At 42.4% G+C, this 23,402-nt stretch overlaps 1 protein-coding gene across 4 annotated transcripts in view; it reads left to right on the top strand.

Annotated features, from left to right (window-relative positions):
• The window catches only part of Ppa2 (inorganic pyrophosphatase 2), an 80,276-nt gene that overhangs the window by 11,796 nt on the left and 45,078 nt on the right, over nt 1-23,402 (top strand). For 2 of the 4 annotated variants that reach the window (XM_059266282.1, XM_059266285.1), the window contains exons 2-6: nt 1,315-1,379; nt 3,357-3,401; nt 4,760-4,921; nt 8,982-9,035; nt 13,621-13,740. In XM_059266282.1, coding sequence (XP_059122265.1) covers nt 1,315-1,379; nt 3,357-3,401; nt 4,760-4,921; nt 8,982-9,035; nt 13,621-13,740 — 446 coding nt within the window. The remainder of the gene's footprint in view (nt 1-1,314; nt 1,380-3,356; nt 3,402-4,759; nt 4,922-8,981; nt 9,036-13,620; nt 13,741-23,402) is intronic. The other 2 variants (XM_059266283.1, XM_059266284.1) reach the window with 2 other exon arrangements.

Genomic DNA, 23,402 nt, shown 5'->3' on the forward strand with positions numbered 1-23,402 from the left:
ATGTGCACGAGAGCAGGAAATTAGAATATGTATTCCTGGCACATAGAATAGTGTTTGGAACAGCACATGTGTTCTGTAAATAATTACCAAATGAATAGCTGCAAGGAAACCTAGTAAATAGGAAAACCAGAAATCAGCAACATGCGAATTTGAATATTTAAACATTAATGGGGTGTGGGGAGATGGCTCATTGGTTAAAAGCACTTGTTGCCCTTGCAGAGGACCCAGGGTTACTTCTCAGCACTCACTTGGTAGCTCCTAACCATCCATAACTCCGGTTCCAGGGGGATGCCCTCTACTGAACTCCACAGGCACCAGGCACACACGTGGTAAACATACATACTGCAAGCAAAGCACCCAGTGTCGGCAAAGTAAAGTAACAGAACGCCAAACAGACGTGGATGAGTCTTCTCTTTGCCGTCGTGTTCTTCCTCAGCTCTGTCCGTACCATGTCACATGCCTTGTTGCCAGGGTAGGGAAAGGGAATTCATGGCTTAGAAAGGGGGAGAAATGAGATAGTGTTGAGTCATTTATTTGATAACTACTGACGGCCAGCTAAGTGCTAGCCACCTTTCCCATGCCGGGAAAGTGTAACGAAAGAGACAAAACCAAGAGCCACCAAGAACACTTGCCCGCGGAATTTATTCCTAGTCCCGCTGGTGACCTGGGGGGTGGGGGAGGGGGAGACGTTTAATACGATGATGCCATTGTTAAGTTGTATATGCCTCTGCTTTTATTGAACTGAACTCAGAACTCATTATTTGTTGTTTGGTCTGCCCTTCTATGATAATTTTATTACTTGTTTATTTTCGCCTTTTGACCCAGCATCTTGGCAGCTCCAACTGGACCTTTCTTTCTGTGGGTTGTAGGTGGAAATTGTGGATTATACTGTTAGTTTTCTCCTAAGGAAATGGATATCAGTTTAGTCTAATTCACTTAGTAATGAGTCTCTTTTCAGAAGTCAGATTTTTTCCTACTTGGAGGGTTATTCTACCTTCCATAGTTTCTGTACCTAGCGTTTGAAGGCAAGCACAATATTGAGTGAAATGATTTTAGCCACTGAGTATGGGTAGTTGGCATATATTTCTCTTCAGGCTGGAACAAGTTCTGGGAGATGAATTAAAATTTTAAGGTGTAAAGTTGGTGTTGCTAAAAGCACACAAGTCCCGAAGTAGTTCAGGACCTATTGCTCTGAGGAAGCTCGTAGCCTGTGAGAGGGACCCTCCGTTCCACGTGGAGAGGGGGCAGTGGCTGGAGCTAGCCACCCACCCCAGTGAATGCATCACTGTAATTCTGTTGCCTTTTCCTTTGCAGAGAATGTAGCTGGTAACTACATTTCCCCTTTCCACGATATTCCTCTGAAGGTGGACCTTAAAAAGGTATTACTTTTACTTGTTTTGGGGTTGAAAAATTTCTTGTACCTGATAGTATGAAAATGATACTTCACTATTGGCCTGAAAATTCTTGTGTAGAAATGCCTTGATATAGTAAAGATGTGGTTGACAGGCAGGAGAAGAAACCAAGGAGCTGGAACAGGGCTGTCAGCCTCCTTTGTGAATTAAAATTTGTGTGAAGCTGAGAAAAAGGGGGTATTTGTGGTCTCTGGAGTTTAGACTTTGGTAGGAACTCAAGATTCAAGGGTAGTAATGTGGGAAATTAACCTGCTTATTTTGAATCTTAATATAGTTAACATTTGTGGGTGACTTCTGTGTGCTAGCCACTATGTGAACGTTTCATTTTTTTTTTTAACCCATGCTAAATTGTCATAAGCTGTCCAAGGGCCGTGAGGCAGCAGGCATTTCGTTGGTTTGCATAGCAGTGTACAGCTGGCAAGTGCCAGAGAGCCGAGTTTGGAGCTGGCCTGTCTGTGGTCAGAAACACACTATGAAACAGAAATGTAAACCTGGAAAAACCTAGTGTTTCATTAGCTTTTCTCTTGGAACGATTTCACATTCAGAAGGTGAAGTTGTGGAACCACTGCCGGAGGGGGAGCTGAGGGGACCCGAAGTTCGGGTGCATTTAGGCAAGTGCTCGGTGTTTGCCATGTGTTATTGTAATTCTGATGGCAGCAGCTACTGTCACTAACTTACGTCCTGATGAGGTCCCATACCTTGCTCCTGGTCACAGATATAGACTATTGTGAGATGGGGTGAAGTGTGGATGTAGTGCTTCACCTGTTACTTCAGTGTTCTGACGTGCAGGGAGCTATCAGATACCTCTTGTCTTCCCAACACCTCACTTTTGGCCAAAGGTGTGCATACATTTGTTTATCCATTCAATAAACAATCATTGCACACTTATCTGCCGTGGTCTATTTGAGGCACTGGGTGTGCAGTGGTGAGCACGTCAGATGTAGCTCACACTTGGTGGGAGGACTCAGTCAGCTAATGTTTAATACTGTAAAGGAGAGTGTAGGGAGAAGAATGGCTGATATGTAGTGTCTAATCCAAGGTTCACCATAACAAATGTGTATCCCTCATAACAATAACAATAATACCAAAGCTGTGGTGTTTGAAAATTGGGAAGTGGGGAGGAGGTGAGTGTGGAACAAACATAGGTATGCATCTGTGGGTGTCACATTCTGCCTGTGGAATCTGAGGATAAGACAGGACAAATTATAAGGCAGAAGGCCTTTGAGTTCTAGAGGTGCAGGGATGGACACACTGCATGTGTACCAACAGGTTTCCCCACTTTTGAGCCCGTCATGATTAGAACTTTTGTACCTTGTCTCTTGGGATGTAGAGTTTTCAGAACAAGAATAATGCTTCAGGAGAGTGTGACTTGGAATCATTTTATTTTGTCTCTTCCTTAGTAGTCATTTTGGTGTGTAAGTGTCACATAGACCCCGTGAACATTTGTGAATGGCATAATCTTTCTTCCCACCCCGCCATGTAGTCTGGCTTAATTTAAAAATGCTTAGTGGAGGCACAGTAATCACACCTTGATAGAATTCCCAGGCAGGCGGTATAGCCAAGCACTTTCCCAGCTTGTTAGTCAAGCTCCCGGGAGCTTCATTTCAATAATGAAATGACTGTTTGAGGTGCAGTCACTGCAACCTGCCAGTCTCTCTACACACGCACAGAGCCTTTGCTTCCAACAACAGGCAGACTTGGCAAGTTACGTGAAAGGGCTTTGGCTTTTCCGATAATTTACTATTAAAACCCTTTGAACCTCTGTCCATTTGAGGCTGGGGATACTGGGGGACAGACATTACAGGCAGGTTGTCTGCTAAGTCTGGTTTCTGGGCAGCAGCTAATAAAACTTGTATGCAGTCGGCGTGTCTTTGTTGCTGTGCCGTGCATCCTGCATTCGTTTATGAGATGTTCCAATCATAATTACCATCTTTGCTCTTACAGGAAAATGTCATTCCCAGAAAGAAAGCACGAAATGATGAATATAAGGTATATTTTGAAGTTTTGATTGCTTGAATCATTTAAAATTTTATTCTGCATATGTGTGTATGTTTGTGCCTCTATGTGCGCATGCATGCAGGTAGATACTCGTGGAGGCCCAAAGAGGGTGCCAGATCCCATTCAGCTGGTGTTACAGACGGTTGTGAGCCATCTGGCTTGGGTGCTGGGAACCCCCCCCCCCCCCCCCCCCGTGGGTCCTCTGGAAGAGCAGCAAGCACTTTCAACCATAGAGCCGTTCCTCCCGCCTCGTGAGTCACTCTTACACTGTCTGTTAATGACCTTGGTGATAGTTTGCATTTTTAAACTGCTTCTGGTTTTTCCCCTGCAAGACCTTCATGTAAATTCTGATGTTTTTCTTCTAACATCTCTTGAAGGCATCTGGGGCAGTATCACCATTTAACCTTTTTAATTGTGTTAAAATATTCATAGCATAAAATTTATTATTTTATCCTTTTCAAACAGGTAAGTGTGCTCTTTTCCCACTAAGCCATCTTTCCTGTCCCAGTTTATTTCTTTTTTAGATCAAAACACAGAATATAGCTTTAGAGTCTGTTTTAGAATTAAGGCACAGCAGTCATTTGGAAGTAGAAAAACAAGTTAAAGTAGCTATATGTTACTACTTAGGACCAAAACATTTCATTGACTCTGCCCATCTCTTGCTCCAGGAGACAATTTTCCCTGCTACCCTTTGCCTCTATAATCTTATTCCGATAGCTGAAATTATTGTCCCCAGCCTTTGAGTACGCTTTCACACATAGCTATGGAGGCTGTTAAATTCCTGTACCATTGCCTGCCTTCCATATTCTGTTTTCCTGAGGCAGTTGTCAGGTAGCCATGGATCATCTCCACTGGAACCCCCTGCAGCGCTTGTTGGAAATTTAGATTCTGGACCCTTTTGTGTCTCTACTGATCAGAATCTCTGCTTGCTGGGGTCTGGTTAGTCTGTGTTTTAGTAAGTACGGTTCCAGTGTAATAAAGAACCACTGCTCTACATGGGAGGTGGCACTCGAGGCTTTATAGTTCCCAGAGACCTGGCATTTTAGTCTAAAGTAGTCTTTTTAATGGGGAAAAATATATTCCAAGTTCTGAGTGTCAGATTAAAATTTAATTCTTGTAACATGGATTATATGTTGGGGACTGATTTATATTTATCTATTATCTTATTTTTTCCCCAAGGGGAAAAATAAAAAGAAAAGGAATAAAGGAGGGGTTAGATTTCCCTGCCATATTTCTGATTTGAAATATGTATCTTTGATTTTCTGGTAAATGCTAATAGGCAATTGTTGGCTTATTACTAATGTTAATCTTAGGAAAATAAGACTGATACTGGCTTTGATAAATTACAGTCAGAGCACACGGCAGCTGGCGAGGAGAAGGGCGAGGTAGCAGGAGCCCCTGATCATCAAGTGCAAATGGTGACTGAGACTGTGGCTTGCATGCTCCAGTTTCAAACCTGTTCCTCATCTGCTGCTCTTTTGGCCCAGTTCAGATCAGTGCAAGTGGCTTTGGTAGGTAACTTAGCCTGAGAGACCAGCTCCCAGAACTGCTCCAGGGTAGCAAAAAGAAATGCCAGCAGAGTAGTGGGGTTTAGAAAAAAATTCTTACCTATTTAAAGGTCTTTAGGAAAAACTCACACGTTCTGAAGGTAACTTTATTACTGCATTGTGAAGAAATTCTTCTCTTTAAATCTGTTTCCACACAACTACGTTCTCCACACATCTTTATACACAGTTTCACCTCTTTTCACACACATTTCTCTTTACCCACATCTCTGTCCTACACAGCTTTCTTCTATACACACTTCTTCTCTCTACCCTGCTACGTTTCTTCACTCATAACTTACATTTCTCATCTGCATCACTCACATTCTCTCACTCTTTCACTCTCCTCTACACACACATTTCTGCCCTACATCCACATCTCTCTCCTGAACAGCCATGCATTTCTATATACAGTTACATCTCTTTTCTCTACAGCTTCATCTTCTTTGTCTCCACACGGTTACAAGTCTCCACACGTTCTCTCTCTACACACTTAGTTACATCTCCCTTTCAGCACACACACCTCTCAACAGCCAAACTCTGGACAATTCTAAGTTACATATACAGGGCCCGATCCATTCTCATAACACATAATCAGTCACACAGTGTCACTCAGGCTAGGGAGGTTGTGCTGACCGGGCATGGTGAGTAAAGTAGGCACGAAGCCAGAGAGTGACGTTGAAATTTAGGACTTAAACAATAAACAGTTAGTTGGCTGAACCTTGAGGCTATGAGAGTGTAGAGAAAGTCAATTACTGCAGGGAGTTTATGTCTTAATGCTATCAGCCTGACTTTGGTTCAACAAACAGACATCTGGAAACCTGCCCTTGAGCACTTCATCTCCCGGGGCAACGAGTCTATTTTGAATTTGTTCTAAAGTCTTAGCTAAATGTGTAAAAGGATGTCTTTGTGACTGAGAATATTATTACTTTCCTATGTCGGTTATGAAAAATATCCTAGTATTATTTCTGTTCATCAGAATTACACAGCTTAAGCAGAAGTCATCTTTCTGACCATCCACAGTTAAATGTGTGCCCAAAGATGGAATATTTACATGAGATAAACACATAAGCAGTGGGGAAACACCCATAGCAATTTTTAGAGAAGAAATGTAGTGGCACATGAGAAAAATTACAGACAGAAACAAACAGATTCAAAGTCAGTGACCCCCACAGTCTTTGCTAAGTGGGGCTCCCCACCAGAGAGTTATTTGTCTGATGGGTCGACTTGTTGAATACTAGCTGTCACCTGTTATATACTCCCATGGCCACTGGTAAAGCCATTGCTACCAGCAGCTCTCAGCAGGTAGATGTCATTGTACAACCGTTAACCAGCATGGTCCCCTCCCCCCATGTCATCACCTTGTTTTCATCCATCAGCGTTGGTTCTCTTACAGCCAGGCTTTAAAGACGAATACATTGTGTAAACGTCTGCCATATACTTAGGTTTTTCTCCTTAACAGCTTTTCAGACATGTTTAAACAGGTACAAGGGTCCCTCATGAAAGAGCATAGGAAATGAAACAGAACAGCAGGGCTGTGTGAGGTGAGACTGACCGTAGGTGTGAGGTGCCGTTCCCAGCTTCGTTTACCTCATCAGGGGCCTGCACTCCTACCTTTCAAAACATTGTCTTCTCAAGATAATTTTAATAAAAAACCATGGCTGCTAAGTGGCATTCTTTGAATTAATGGCACCTGTGTTTCACCAAGAACGTCCTAGACTGTGTGTGAGCAGTGCTTTAAGCCAGCTTGGACTTTATATTCAAATTCCTCATAGAGCTTTTAAGTTAGCAATTCCCTGGCTTCACCCTAGACCAGTTGAATTGAAAAGGCAGTGGGGCCCTAAGGAATCTTTCCATGTTTTGCTTTTATGTGTTTGTTTGCTAAAGCTCACCCAGTGATTTTTGTATGTGTTGGGGGGAGATATATTAAATTTTTATTTTCCTAATAATCTGTGTTAAAAGACTATATTTTTGTTTGTTTCCATTGTAGCTAGGTACTTTTTAAAAAACACAATCAAAATGAATAATGAAATGTGTAATTCAAGCTCTAATTTTTTTTTTTTACTTTTTGTTAATTTTTGAGATTATAGTTACGTTTTTCCCTTCCTTTTCCTCCCTCCAAACCCTGCCTTATACCCATCCCCACTCTAATTCAAATGGCCTCTTCTTTCATTAATTGCTATTGTATAATCTATGTATATGTATATACATGTATATTTCTAAATATAACCTCTTCTGTCCATATGATGTTACTTGTATGTTTGCAGGGCTGACCATTTGGCACTGGACAACTAATTGGTGTGCCACCTTTCCTCTTCCCAGCTTTTCTCAGTTGGTGGGTTGACTGTAGTTCGTTGTATAGGGTTGAGGCCTTGTTGTCTCCCATCCCCTCCCCCTGGCCCTTCCCTTCCCAACCCCCCCCCCCCCCCCCCCCCCGGCCACTTTGCTGTATCCATTGGTGTAGTTCTTGTGCAGCTCACGTTTGTTGGTGACGCTTTCTGTGTGTTCTAACATCACTAGGAGACACCATCTCACAGCAAGCTGCCCCTCCCCACCCTTCTGTTACAGTCTTTCTGCTCTGTCTTCTGTCTAGCAGGCCCGACCCTTCCCTGTGGGAGTGTCTTGTAGATGGACACATCTACAAAGCTTCAGTTTTTTTATTGTTAGATTCACTAGATACACAAATTGCTTTCAGTTAACTACAGATGTTTCTAAATGATCAGCTAACAGTTGCAGACTGGTCGCAGGCCTGGGCCATGCTGTGAATAGTGCCATTTTAAACCATTGCTTCCCCATGACCATGATTCATTATTGACATAAACATAGTTAACATAAACATCCTTACCATTTTGTAAGCCACCTTTAAATGTTAAGACTTCCCCTTTGTGAGGCAAGCTGTGGGAATATTTACCCCCCTCTGACCTTGTGTCTCCTCTGAGTTAAGCATTCTACAAAGTACAGAAGCGAGAAAAAGGAGCCCGGGTCCTTTTGTGGTGGTCAGGAATCTGAACTCACTAACCTTGTTTTATAAAGGCATGTCTAAACTTCTTGTAAACTTTCTGACTGCCTATAGTGACATCTTTGATTTTATATTATGATTGAAACATGGATACAAATTTTTTTTAATCATTTTCAACATTTTTGACTACTTAATTTTCTATGTGTATGTATGTTCCCTTAAAATTACATAACAAATAGCCCGGTGGTGGTGGTGGTGGTAGTGGTGGTGGTGGTGGTGGTGGCGTGGCGTTGGCGCACACCTTTAATTCCAGCACTCAGGAGGCAGAGCCAGGCGGATCTCTGTGAGTTCAAGGCCAGCCTGGTCTACAGAGCGAGATCCAGGACAGGCACCAAAACTACACAGAGAAACCCTGTCTCAAACAAACAAAACAAAACAAAACAAAACAAAACCAAAAACAAAAAGAAAGAAAAAACATTACATAACGGTATTTTAACCACATGGTCATGATAGAGCAGAAGTGGTCTATTGGACTATTTTAGCTGGAAAATAAATATCAAAACTCATCTTGCAGGTGTGGTGGTGCATGCCTTTAATTCTAGTACTCAGATGGCAGAGGCAGGTAGACCTCTGTCTGTTTAAGGCCAGCTTGGATAGCAAGTTCTAGCCTAGTCAGAGTTACATGCTAAGACTCTGCCTCAAAACAAATAAATGAAAGAGAACACATCTCCTGACTCCCAGTATTGTCAATGCCCTGCCTGCCAGATGTTCAATGCCCTTTCATGCTTCCAGATGTTCAGTGCCCTTTCATGCTCTGCAGCAGTGGTCAGATGCATGGTGCCTCTGAGTGTTAGTGGCCTCTCTAACTGTAAGAAGGGGTTTATGGCATGGGTGGATAGAGAAGGTAGACACTAAACATTTTATGTGTAGGATGGAAACTTGTGCTATTCTTTTATTAGAGGCTGTACTGATTTTCATTTAGCATATAGTCCCCCAATGCCAAATGAAAAAAATAAAAGGTGAATAAAAATGTTAATGTTCTGTCCTTTTTTTTTTTTTTAACTGCAGAATTTGTTTAATATGGTTGTGGAAATACCTCGGTGGACAAATGCCAAAATGGAGGTACAGATATATTCTATTAACGTAAAGTTGAAATGCTAACTTAATAATATAAAAGCATCTTTTCTAGCTACTTGGCAGATTTGGAGGAGGGATGACAGACTTCTCCATGTAGGAGATGATTTAAAATATTCTTGTGAACTTAGACCTTAATTTCAAGAAGAAAATGGTTTGAACTGCATATTCACTTTAAAGAATGTTTCCCCATTTTTTAGGCACGCATTTATGTAATTTTCCTTGCCCTTTCCTTGACACGATGGTGAACACTTTCAAGTTTGATTCAGAGTCTGCTCTGTATTTAGTGTCTGGTGCTGATGGCGGTTTCGGTTTCTGGGGATTTAGTCCTTTAGAGTTTTCCATTGCCTGGGAACAGTATCTTCTCCCGAGTTTGTGGATCTTATCTAAGAGCACCTACTTTTGCCCTTGTTAAGTCTTTTTAAAAACTTTATTCTAATCTTTTCCATGACACACAAAGCTGTCGAGAACCCCTCTTGGCTTGGCATGGCTTGCTTCTTTCATCTGATGCCCCCTTTACAGTTTCCAGTGAATTCTCAAGTGGGGTACTTTGTCTCTTTACTTCATGTTTAGTTTGTTTATTTTATAGCAGATTTTTTGGTCCTCTTTCAATATTACTGTGAATACGTTTGATAGAAAAAAAGAGCTTTAAAATGAGGTCACTTGACAAAGATCTGAGCTTGACTTTAAAAAATAATTACTGTAAATGAGCAATATGTATGTGTAGAGTACAAATGTGATTTATGAATATGACATAAAAATTAAGCCAAGTTAACATACAATCTGCAGTTTCTGGTGAGGTCATTTTAAAGGTTTACTTTCTTAGCAGTGTTGAAATGTGTAATACACTGGTAACTGTGTTCTCTGCCTTGCATACCAGGTCTCAACACACAACACGGCACACTATTCTCATTTAAAATTTTTATACTCTTTGACCATTGTCACCATTTTGTTCTGCTTTTTAAAATTTAAACTTGTTATTTTAATTCTATTTAATTATTCACTGTGACTTAGAAAACATAAACATGATGCTATGTTATGCTTACATAGATAGATATATAATGTTTGAATCCTGTTAAACTCATCTGTCTGTAAACATATATAATTTCCACAGTGAACACTTTTCAAATCCTTTTGATGTTTTGAAGTACACTCTATTGTTTGCACTTGTCCCCACACTGTGCAGATGGCACCGGAGGGAGCCTCTCGCTCTTCTGCCCATGGATCAAGCTTGCCCATTCTTTTGAGCCTTTGGGAATCACTGTTTGGCTCTCAAGCTCTTGGAGATCAACCATGGAGCCCATTTTTGTTTTTTGGGTTTTTTTTTTTTTTTTGTCCATTCATCTGTTGGTGGACCCTGTTTCCATACCTTGACTGTTGTGAACAGTGAGGTGCCACCAGATGCCAAGTTAGCACACCGACATCCTTTCCTTTGGGTGTGTGTTTGGAATGGAACTGCATGCAGTTTCAGCTCTGTTTTCTGTTTCCCAGATAACCTCTGTGTTCCATGATGGCTGTACTAATTTCTGTTCCCTCCACAGTGTGGACTTTTCTTCTCTGCATCTTTACCGGCACTTAGTACCTATTGTCTTTTTGATAATAGTCTTTCTTACTAGAGTGAGGTGAACCCTCATTGTGATACTTTGTTATTGCTATTAAACATTTATGTATGTATGTGTAAATGGAGGGTTGGTTCTGCCCCTCCACCATGTGATGTACCTGGTACTCAGACTCAGGCCTTGGCATCAAATGCTTCTGCTGTCTGAGCCATCTTGCTGGCCCCCTCGTTATTGTTTTGACTGGAATATTCCTGATAGATATATTGACTATTTTTTTTCTTATTCTCATTGACCGTTTGTGTATCTTCTTGAGAAATAAGTCTACTGCCCATTTTTTAATTGTAGTTTTTTTGTTTGTTTGCTTTGTTTTTCTATTTAGCTATTTAGTTTCTTGTATATTTTGGCTTTTAAGCCCTTGTCAGATGTATGATTTGGAATATATTTTTTCCCATGATGTATATTGCAATTTTTAAAAACTCTCTGGCTCTTTGGAGGGTCTACCACCCAGCTCCCAAATAATCACACAGAGACTTACTCTTTGTTATGAATACTTGACTTTAGCTTGGCTTGTTTCTAGCCAGCTTTTCTTAACTTAAATTATCTTGTCTACCTTTTGCCTCTGGGCTTTTCTGTTTCTCTATTCTATATACCTTTCTTTCCTTCTTACTCTGTGGCTGGCTGTGTAGCTGGGTGGCTGGCCCCTGATGTTCTCCTCTCCTCCTTTTCTTGCTCCTCTCTTTTCTTTTTCTCCTCTATTTATTCTCTCTGTCTGCCAGCCCCGCCTACCCTTTCTCCTTTCTGGCTATTGGCCATTCAGCTCTTTATTAGACCAGTCAGGTGTTTTAGGCAGGCAAAGTAACTCAGCTTCACAGAGTTAAACAAATGCAACATAAAAGAAGGCAACACATCTTTGCATCACTGAACAAATGTTCCACAGCACAAACGAATGTAACACACCTTAAATTGATATTCCACAACAGTATATTGTGTCCTTACTCTGTTGGCTGTTTCCCTTGCTATACAGAAGCTTTTTAATTTGATGTAATCCCATTTGTCTGTTTTTACTTTTATTGCCTGTGGTTTTGTGGTCAGATCCCAAAAGTTGTTGTCTATACCAGTTTGTCCTTTTCTCCTGAAACTGGTGGCAGTGTTACAGCTTCTGCCTTATGTTTCAGGAATCCATCCTCAGTTGGTTCTTCCACACCTCCTTATGCTGTTTTCCCAGGGCAGTGTCTTAAAGGGCGTGTTCTTTTCCTGTTGTGTGTTGCTGGCACCTCTGCTGAACATCACTTGTGTTTGGTCTCACCTGTCTCTGTTCAAGTTTGACTTTTGCAAATTCCATCTGACTTTGTTACTGTGGCTTTGGAGTGTGGTTGGGAATCGGTAGTGTGGTGCTTTTTCTTTTTGTTCATAATTGCCGTGGCTTTTTAGGGTGTCTGTGTGTGTGTGTGTGTTTCCATGGAAACTTCAAGGTTTGCTCTTCCTATTTCTATTCTGTTTAAATGACTTTGGAGCTTTGCTGTGGATTGCAGTGACCCTGAATCATGCTCCTTCAGTCCAACACTGGATGTCTTTCCCTTTGTCTCCGATTGTTTTCATCATCAGCTTGTAGTTTTCAGTAGGAACAAATCTTGCTCTTCCTCCATTAAATTTATTCCCAAGTGCTCTGAGTTTTATTGTTGTTTTGCTGTAAATAGGATAGTCTCTTGATTTCTGCTTTGAACAGTTCATTGGTAGTATATAGAAATGCTCAGGGGGGTTCGGTGTCCATTTTATATCATGAAAATTTTTCTACATTCATTTAGTAGTTCTCTCTCTCTCTCTCTCTCTCTCTCTCTCTCTCTCTCTCTCTCTCTCTCCCTCTCTTTGTGTGTGTGTGTATATATAACCTTAAGTGCTTTCTTCATATTTATTTTGTATTGTCAGTAAACAGTGATGATTTTAGTCCTTCTTTCCTGTTTGGATGCTTTTTATTTCCCTTGCCTAACTACTCTGGCAAGGACTTACAACACTATGCTGAATCAAAGTGGCAAGACCGAAATCTTTGACTCATGTCAGGTCTATCCAAAAAGCTTTCTGTCTCATTTGTCTGAGTGTGTATGTGTGCGTGCGTGTGCGTGCGTGTGCATGCGTGCATGCATGTGCGTCCTTAGGTGTCGGTGTGCAGGAGCTACAGAGGCCAGAGAGAGAGGGTGTTAGGTGTGCTTCTCTGTCACTCTCCACTTGGTCCGCCAAGGCAGTGTCTCTCAGAACCTATAGCAGTGTCTCCTCTACAATGGGAGTCAGCAAACCCCAGTGGTCCTCCTGTCTCTACCAAACCCAGAGCTGGGTTCTCAGTGTTTGCAGAGATACCTGGCTTGTTACATGTGTTAGCATCTCAACTCTGGTTCATATGATTGCAGAGCAAGCTCCTTTAATCTTGAGGCCGTCTCTCCAGATGCTCGCCATCTAGAGAAACATCTTTGAGTTAACTATAATACCATAATGTTGGCAGTGAAAGCCCCAAGGTTAGCAACAACAACAAAAATATTCATTAACTTTTACCCTTTTATCTTTCCATTCATCTTACTGTTTTTGTTAGGAACGATGCAGTATATAAATAATTTGAGCCTAGATATATAATTGGGTGTCTTCTTTCCAGACAATTTTTCTTACATGGTACTTGTTAATTGGTAATAAGAATTGACCTGCCGGGCAGTGGTGCTGCACACCTTTAATCCCAGCACTCAGGAGGCAGAGGCAGATAGATCTCTGTGAGTTTGAGGCCAGTCTGGTCTTCAGAGCAAATTCCAGGACAACCAGGACTGTTATGTAGAGAAACCTTGTCTTGGAAAACCAAAAAAAAAAAAACCAAACAAAACCAAAGAGCTACCTTAGCTCACTTTAAAGCACCTTCGACCATTAGGTCGGGGTGTGGATATCTGGTCGTACTGTGGTAGATTTAAAATCTGTTCATTGTATACAGGGCTAATCGTTTCTCCCCCTCTTCCTGCCCTCCCCTGTGATCTGCCTAGATTGCCACCGAGGAGCCACTGAATCCCATTAAACAAGATGAAAAGAATGGAAAGTTGCGCTATATACCAAATATCTTCCCACACAAGGGCTATATATGGAATTACGGAGCCTTCCCTCAGGTAACATTCCTGTTACAATGGTAAACTTTTACGTCTTCTAAAGGAATCACCTTGTAAATCCTGTGAACTCCCTGAATTTAAATTACCTCCTAGAACATACCAGTTTCAGAGATTTGTGAACTTGAAATTTCTAACGTGCAGCTCGTTTGTATCAGTAAACTTGACTTCAAACCGTATACACAGTCATTCCTCAGGTTCTTGGAGGCAGGCGTGTGGAAGACTGACAGCTGATGTTTGAACACATCTCTTCTCGTGGATTTAGCTGTTGTCAGTGAAAAATTCTCAGCAAATCTTTGTCTAGCCGTTCCTTTAATATGCTTTTATATACATTTCTCTATGACAGGATGGGTTTTAATGTAATAAATCTAATTGAGTTACATTACTTACGGAACTCACTGGTGTGAATCTGGAATTGTGACTGCCTGAACAAGGAAGTCAAGGCCTGTGCTCCTTCCTGCTGCAGAACCATGTTGCCATCCTTGCCCCTTCCTACTTACCTCAGTTTCCCCACTCTTGGAAGGAGCAACTCTTCCTGATTATTTAGTGAGTAAACCTCCGTGTGTCTGAGCCAAAGTCTGGGTTTTCGATCCCTAGAGAAGCATTTCTTCTTTATGATCATAAACCCCATTTGACCATCAGCTGTGTGGAAATTACATGTTTAGTTTTATGTATTAATTTTTAATTACATGAAAATTGACATGGGGGACTGTGCAGGACAAGGACAGCTGAGAAAAGCAGGTTAGAGAAGCATTCACATGAGAAGGAAGAGGAAAATTGTTCTTTCTAGAGCAGTTTCCCTTTGATGTAGCTAGCCCACCCACTTGGATGCACTGTTGGTTAAAACCGGCCCTCTTGAAATGACGGCTAGAAATGAGAGTGTGTGTTCAAGCCGTAAAGGCAATTGTCTTGACTTCTTAGGTTTCTACGAAGACAATTCTGTTGGACCTCACAGTGAAAGGTTAAAAACAGTTCCGTAGAGCTCAGGGGATTATGGGAGAGGAGGATGTGTGGGTGAAAGGAGGGCCAGAGAAGCTACTGATTAGAGACAAAAACAGAGACAGGCGAAGTTGAGCAGTTGGGGAATAAACCAATATTCATCTTGAGCTACTTCTTAAGGGTGCTATGCTAGGAGTCACAGGTATGGAAAGATGGAGAAGTGGGCGTGAGGCCCAGCAGAGTGATGGATGACTGAGCGGGCAGGCACGAGAGCCTGGCTATCACTCCAGCACTGTGACCTTGAACGAGACCCTTTGTGCATCTGCCTCTCTCCATCTGTAAAGTGGCAAGCACGGACACCTGCTGCATGTGGCTGTGCTGAGGGGCACGAGACCGTCTCGTTAGACCAGCGTGTGGTGGGCAGCACTGTTAGCAGCAGCAGTTATTTTTTATCTTGATGATGGTACAGTGGTTCTCAACCTTCCCAAATCTGGGACCTTTTAGTACAGTTCCTCATGTTGTGGTGACCCCCAAACATAACGTTATTTTTGTTGATACTTCATAGCTATAATTTTGCTGCTGTTATGAATCGTAATGTAAATATTGTTGGAGAGAAGAGGTTTGTCAAGGGGGCAGGACCCACAGGTTGAGAACGACTGGATTAGAGCCCTTGACAACTAAGTCACTGGTTACAGTGTAGCACAACTCTCACTGATTCTATTTATTTTATTAAAAATAACAGTAAAGCAAAGCTGGCCATGGTAGTCCATACCTATAATCTCAGCATTTAGGAGGCCGAGGCAAGAGGGTTATTGCCAGTTGGAAGCTGGATTAGGTTACATATAGTAAGGCTCAGTCTCAACCTACACCCACTCCCCACCCCACCCCCGTTAAAATTAGTAAAGGAACCAAATGCGGATCTACTAATGAGAACGGAAGGGGTGTGAGGTGATGACTGAAAACGAAAGGACCTGCTGTGGTTTTCTCTTTAAAGAACAGGTGCATTTTTGTGCTGCTCTGGGTATGTGTGAACTGCCAGGGTGGTCTTACCTGCCCACGTTTCGTCTGTGAGGTACAGTTGTTCTTTCTTCTTTTTTTTTTTTTTTTTTTTTTTTTTTTTTTTTTTTTTTTTGGTAGGAGGTGGTTTTTCTCTCTAGCCCTGGCTGTCCTGGACTCAATCTGAGACCAGGCTGGCCTTAAACTCAGAGATCCACCTACCTCTGCCTCCCAAATGCTGGGACTAAAGGCGTGGGTTGTTTTTTTTTTTTTTTTTTTTTTTAATTCAGTTGAATTAAACTGGAGCTGCCTCTTAATTTACTGTCTACTGTGCATTCTCCATTACTCCAATCAATGTCTAAAATGATGCTTTTAAAATAAAGATTTCCCAAGTAGAAGAATCCTGCCTGCAATGCTGAATCCAAATGCCAGGGCTGTCTGGAAGTCCCAGCGCCACGAGGGAGGCAGAGCAGTGGAATGATGCAAGCCTGCTTGGGTTACCAAGTGGGGCTCACACACAGGCCGTTAGACTGAGTCTCATGGGGAACTGGACAGACTTGGTTTTAGCTAAGCACGCTCCTTGCAAGGAGCCTGTCATGCCTAAAACATGGAAGGCCACATGTTGCCAAAACTGGTGCACACACACCTTGCAAGCACACGGCCCAGGGCTGACCCTTAGAATCAAGAAGAAGCAGCTGCACTTGTGCCTGGAGCTGTGGGGAGCCCTGCTGTGTTGAGAGAGCTTGGCGTGTATCTCACTGTTGGCCAGATGTGTTCCTGACAGGGTAACGGACAGATCCTGGGAGAGACAGGAACAACTCACCAGCATGACCGGAAATGACCAGAAGCAGGAGGTGGAAGCATTGTGACATTCAAGCTCTTCTGCCTCCAGTGCCAGCTGCAGGGTTACTTTCCATAAATGCAGATGGGCTCTTCCCACCTGCCACACCATATCCCTCAGGCCCCAAGATTTTCCATATTTCCACTGATAAACTATGACGATATCAAAAAAATAAATAAATAAAAATAAAAATAAAGATTTCCCAGTACTTGGGAGGCAGAGGCAGGTGGATCTCTGTAAGTTTGAGGCCAGCCTGATCTACAGAGAGAGTTGTAGGACAGCCATCTCAACAGCAACAAAGTCTGGTAATGTTTTTCCCATACAAGAACCTTTCAGTGGTTTCCTCTTGGGAAGAGAAGAGTTCTTAGCCTGTCCCTTGTCCTGTGTGACCCTGAGACTCATTGCCAGACCTGTCCTTCTCCACTGGTCCCCTGCAGGTTGTCCCGTGTTCTGATCTCTGGCCTCCATGGTGCCTCTTCACTCAGCACACACTCATTGGTGCTTGATCCTTGCCGGGGACTGTTCTTGTCCTGAGTACTGGATGAAAAGCAGGCAAAAAAAGTGATAAAATTCCATGGGAACTTTTATTCCAGACAGAAAGTCAGACAGTAAACTGTAGCAGGAATCTTAGAAGGTCTTATTAATAAAATCAAACCTGAGGCCAGTTATTGGGGTGAATGCTGGAAGATCAGAGAGACAGAACAAGCCACAGCTGACCTCACCTGGCCAACTTCTCAGCTGGTCTTGTTTCCTCACACTGGAAGCCTTTGAATCCTCATCCAAATGAATCTCAGCTGAACTGTTGCTCAAAAGCCTGAAAGCTTAACCAGCCAAATGCTTCTAGTTTCTGGTCCTCACGCCGTATATACCTTTCTGCTTTCTACCATCACTCCCTGGGATTAAAGTCTCGCTTTCTGGGATTAAAGGCGTGAGTCACCATGCTTGGCTGTATCCTTGAACACATGGATTTCTGCCTAGCTCTGCCTCCCAAGTGCTGGGATTAAAGACGTGTACTACCACTGCCTATCCTCTATGTTTAATATTGTGGCTCTTCTGTCTCTGACCCCAGATAAGTTTATTAGGGTGCACAATATTTTGGGGAACACAATACCACCACAGTAAACAAAACAGTGACATGTCAGATGGTTAAAAATATGAAAGAAGGGTCTGGAGAGATGGCCCAGTGGTTAAGAGCACTGGCTGCTATTCCAGAGAACTCAGTCTCAATTCCCAGCACCCACATGGAGGCTTACAGCCATCTGGAACTCCAAGTCCTAGGGGATCCAGTGCCCTCTTCTGGCCTCCTGGGGCACCAGCCACACACATGTCTACACATACATACATGTAGACAAAACAACCATACACATAAAATAAAAGTAATTTTGAAGAAAGGCTGTGTGAGAGAAAAGTAAAGCAGGGAATTGGGCTGTGGGGCATGTAAGGAGTGTGTCCACTTAGACAGCGAGATGGTCCCCATGAAATGTCATTGTCTGAATAAAGACCTAAAAGAAAGAAACAAGGGAAGAAGCAGAGTGCAGCAGCGGGAACTATGCATGTAATGGGCCTGATTCGGTGTAGGCTGTGTGTGTCTAAGTAACAAGAGTTAGTCGGCTAAGAGGAGGCTGGACAGGAAGGAGAGAAGCAGCCCACGTCTGTCCTTGCTTCCATTTTCAACCAGAGAGCCTTACTCCTTTAAAACCCGTGTGTGTGTGTGTGTGTGTGTGTGTGTGTGTGTGTGTGTGTGTGTGTACATGTACAGCTTCACTGAAGATTGCATATGTTAGTTATCTCCCACATAAAAATAACTAAATGGAATATTTTTTTAAAGCTGAAATTATAGTGACTGCTCGCTTCTCCTCTCTTTTCCTCATTCCCTGCCCACCCTCAAGCTGATCCCTTTCCAGTAGGCACAGCTCACTGATGGAATGTTTGCCATGTCTCTCAAGCTTCTTGTAAATCTTTTCACCCTGCCTATTACTATTACATATTTATATTATATTATCATGTATATTATATATATTGTTATATATGGTATACTATTATTGTACTTTACTATTCCCATGCATTACTACCCCTTTTTCTAAATATCCACCAAATTATAACTGACTATCATTTATTTTGTTTACTGTCGGTTTCTTGAAGTTAGAAGGCAGCTCAGGAATTCTGTTTTATTGGTGATTATATATCAGTGGGCCAATTTGATTCTTGACACATTAAATTGGTAATCAATAATTTTGTTTTTGGTTCGTGAGGCTCACTGAAAACACCTTCCTCAGCCTTCCCACGTGCTAGGTAAAAGAGTGTAGCCCTGTGCACAACAGTAAATAGTTTGGGATGAATAAGTTGATGACTTCACTGAGGAGGTGTTTGCTTCATGGGCACATGTCTTAGGGTTTCTATTGCTGCAACAAAACACCATGACCAAAAAGCAAGTTGGGGAGAAAAGGGTTTATTTGGCTTATACTTCTCTGTTGCTGTTTGTTATTGAAGGAAGTTAGGACAGGAACTCAAACATGGCAGGATCCTGGAGGCAGGAGCTGATACAGAGGCCATGGAGGGGTGCCGCTTACTGGCTTGCTTCCCCTGGCTTGCTCAGCCTACTTTTTTTCTTTCTCTCTCTCTCTCTCCCTTCCTTCCTTCCTTCCTTCCTTCCTTCATTTCTTTCTTTTTTAAATATATATATATATATATATATATATATTTTTTTTTTTTTGGTTTTTCAAGACAGGGTCTCTCTATGTAGCTTTGCGCCTTTCCTGGAACTCACTTGGTAGCCCAGGCTGGCCTCGAACTCACAGAGATCCACCTGGCTCTGCCTCCCAAGGGCTGGGATTAAAGGCTTGCGCCACCAACGCCCGGCTCCAAGCCAATTTTTAAAAAATGTAAGTTAAAAGACCAAAAAGGGAATTAGACAGGAGATATTCTTCATATTCTCCTCTTAGATATCCTGTTGTTATCCTGTGTCATGGAGATCCTGCAGTTTTGGATCTGCAGGTCCAGCCCCTTTACATGCTCCTGCAGTTCATAGATGAGGTGGATGTTGGGGTGGGCCAACTCATAGACCTGGTTCTGGGCCTCGGTGGTAGATGGGTTGGTCAGCCCACCAGCTTTCCCTCATCATCACCACCTGGGTGAGCTCTCCAGCACTGCCTCAGCTAGCTCACCCAAATGCAGCAGGTAGCAAGGAGCGGGCCAGTTCTCCTGCTGTCACACCCTTGGGTCCAGCTCACCTGCACTCACACCACCAGGGCCAGCTTTACTGTTTTGCCCAGGCACGGTGCAAGGCTCACTTTCCTGATTGCAGTAGGGGGCATATGGTGGTGGCGGGGGTGTCAGCTCTCCTGCTCTCACTTGATGGCTGGCTCGGCTGCATCCCCACCAACAGGGTCAGCTCTGCTTTGCTGCGTGAGTAAGGTGCAGGGCCTGCTCTCCCACCCACCACAGGTGGTGAGAGGTGAGGTAGGGTGGAAGTCTTCTCTCTCTTACCCACTCTATCATATGACAGATAAAGGGTGGGGCCAGATCACCTGCATATCTATCCATATCCCCCCCACCCCCATTGTGCTGCCCTGGCAAGGTGCAGGACCTGTTATTCCAAGGACTGCAGCTGATGATGGGCAGAGTCCGCTCTCCAACTCTTGTTAACCTTCCTCCCAGACTAGCTTTTGCAAACTGCAGTAGGTGGTGAGGGGCAGGGAAGGTACCTCTCCCTTGCCCATGCCACCACATGACAGACAGTGGGGCTAGCTCCTCTGCCTTCAGGACTGGCTCACCTGCACTCCTGCCAATGGGGACAGCTCTACTGTTTTGCCCAATCAGGTCAGGGTCTGCTCTCCTCAGTGCTGCAGTTGGGAGGGGCATGGCCAGTTCTCCCTAGTACTACAGCCAGTGAGGGGTAAGGTCAACTGTACAGCTCTATCCTTACTCTCTTCATTGGTAACTGGAGCCACAGGAGGGCCATGGACCCAGACATGGCCCTTTGCAGCAGCCCAGGCCCTGATGACACCACACCATGGCCCTGGGTTCAGCCTGCTTTCTTATAGAACCCAGGACTACCAGCCCAGGGATACCACCACCCACAGTGGGCTGGGCCCTCCCCCATTGATCACTAATTGAGAAAATGCCTCACAGCTGCATCTCATGGAGGTATTCCCTCAACTGAGCCTCCTTTTTCTCTGATGACTCTAGCTTGTCATCACATTTACACACAGAACGGCCAATCCAGCACATGAGGATATTAAGTTTCTTTGGTTACCTGTATTTTGTCTTGGTTGAGGAAGAAATTTGTTGAGAACAGTTACTAAGCCAACTGCTTGGAAGGACATTTAAGCTGCAGAACACTAAGTAGAAATTTTATTGATGAGCTTGTGACTCATCAATATGACATCATCATCTTAGACCTTTTCCTCTGACTTTGACTCTGGCTTGAATAAAAATCATCTTCCTCCTCTCACGGCACTTATATTTAAGTTTACCCACATTAAACAAGGTCATTCCAGTATTATCTTCTCTTGAATGCATATTTAAAACACTTGTCTAGATAATATTAAAGAATCAGTCTCTCTTTAAAATTCAGCCTCATTCTCAATACAGTATTGATGTGTTTATTATTTTAAACTTCATTGCAAATTTGAGTCATTGACCAAAACATTAGATGGTGTTATTTGCTAGATTTAGATCCTGAGACAAGAGACTAAATCTCTAGGCCTATTTATTCATCTGTATGATCTTGATTCCTGGAATTATAATACCCGGAAAGGCTGTTGTAATGAAGGAGGTGGTCTAAGGGGAGCTCTGTAATTAGTTCTCAGAAATGTTAGCTCTGCGATGTGACTGTTGCCAGTGATTTTTAGTTTATGGTGATAAAGGCAACAGACTGTCAATCCAGTTTGATCCAGTTTGATGCAGATTGGGATGAGTAGCTCTTACTCCCTCTAATTTGGAGTTAGGAACTTTAGATGATCAGCAAGAACTTGCCACCTTGTCCCACCTGTGTGGACAGCTGTTTCTTTTCATTTTCAATGATTTTCAGAGACCTAAGGGCCAGAGAGAGCGGTGATTACAAGCATATTGGTTGATACACATTGTAAGGTAATGATCTCCAATTCCTGTACAAAGCTAGGATTTGTTTTAGGCCATGTCAATATGTATTCATAGATTTATAATCATTTCTTGATAGATTGTTTGTGGCTATTGATTATGCTTTTCTTGGTTCCATGCTAAGACTTTATTTTTAGGTTATCTACCAAGATCAGTGGTTCTCAACTTATAGGTTGTGACTCCTTTGAGGGTCAAGTGAGCTTTTCATAGGGGTCACCTAAGACCATCGGAAAACACAGATATTTATGTTATGATTCATAACAGTAGGCAAAATCACAGTTATGAAGTAGCAACGAAAATAATTTTATGGTTGGGAATCACCACAACATGAAGAACTGCATTAAAGGAAGGTTGAGAACCACTTTACTAGAGAGACATTTATGAGTCAAATTGTGAGTTATATACCCATTCTGCTTTATTAAATATTCTCAGATTAGTCATATAAGAAGTTATAACAATTTACACTCTTACCAGAATTATAAAGGGTTCCAGGTCACCTATAGGCTATCTACTATTTTGGGTTATCACATTTCTAAATTTTTGGAAATGGTGTTGAAATGTACTTTTAGTTTGTGGTTCTCAGATCAACAACTTTTCTTAAATGTATAAATCTTCAATATTTTTTCCCTCAAATTACCTGTTTGTGTCTTTAGCCCATTTTGTCCTGTTTGCCTTTTTTCTTACTTAGTTGAAGAGTTTGAGTGTTCCCCTCTTGATATGTATCTCTTTTCTCTGCGCTGATGTTCATGTAAACTTCCACTAGAGGGCATTCTCAAAGTTTACATTGTTAAGGTGTCCTCGCCTGTTGAAATGACACCGATTTTCAAGTTAAAACTTGATGCACTTAACGTACCAACTTTGGAATACAACTAAAGCCTGAAGATGTGAAATACTAAAGGCAGAAGTGGGGAAGGGACCAGTCTGTGTTTTGGGTTTGGTTTTTTTTTTTTTTTTTTTTTTGGGCTGGTACAAAAAATCATGAAGAAATGGCCCTAAAAGTAACAGTTTTGAATGGCTTAAAAATATTTCATTATATTTTGAATTTCTGAACATTAGAAAGTAAATTGGTAGATAATATTGAAAGTGGAGTAGTGAGAGTGAATTCAGTCAGCCAGTCAAGAAACAGAAAAAGTCACCAAGGGGCTGGCCCCGTTTCATTTCCCAGCATCCACACGATGGTTCACAGTCATCTGTAAGTCTAGTTCTAAGGGATCCAGTGCCCTCTTCTGGCCTTCACGGGGACCATGCACAAATGTGGTGCGTGCGTGCGAGCGTGTGTGTGTGTGTGTGTGTGTGTGTGTGTGTGTGTGTGTGTAAAAAAATAAATAAATCTAAAAAAAAATAGGGAAAAATTCCCCAAAGCCATATGGCATGCATGTTATGAGAAGACACTTTTGCCTCAATATAAGGGATGGGGGCTGTAGAGATGGCTCAGCTCTTACAGGCTCGGCTCGCAACCAAGATGACAGTATAAGGAAAGAGTTCCTTAAAATCAGTGTTGCTCTATAGAGTCTAAGTTATCCCATGAGTCTGTGAGCTTCCTATTCACTGGTGGTATGCATGGAGATTGTGAATGAACACTGACAATCAGGACCAGGGCTGGGATGTATCCAAACGTTATCTTGTTGGTGTCATTGTTTATGTAGTTGAAGAAACTGAAGTCTAGATGTTTAGTCAAAGTCATTGTGGCTGAGGCAGGGCTGGTATGTAGCTGTCTTCTTTTGGCCAGCATGACTTCTGGTTCAACTCCATGGAAGAGGAACTCATGCCTTAGGAAGAAGAAACTCGT

Source organism: Peromyscus eremicus, chromosome 6 (assembly GCF_949786415.1).
Source record: "Peromyscus eremicus chromosome 6, PerEre_H2_v1, whole genome shotgun sequence".
Taxonomy (NCBI): Eukaryota; Metazoa; Chordata; class Mammalia; order Rodentia; family Cricetidae; genus Peromyscus; species Peromyscus eremicus.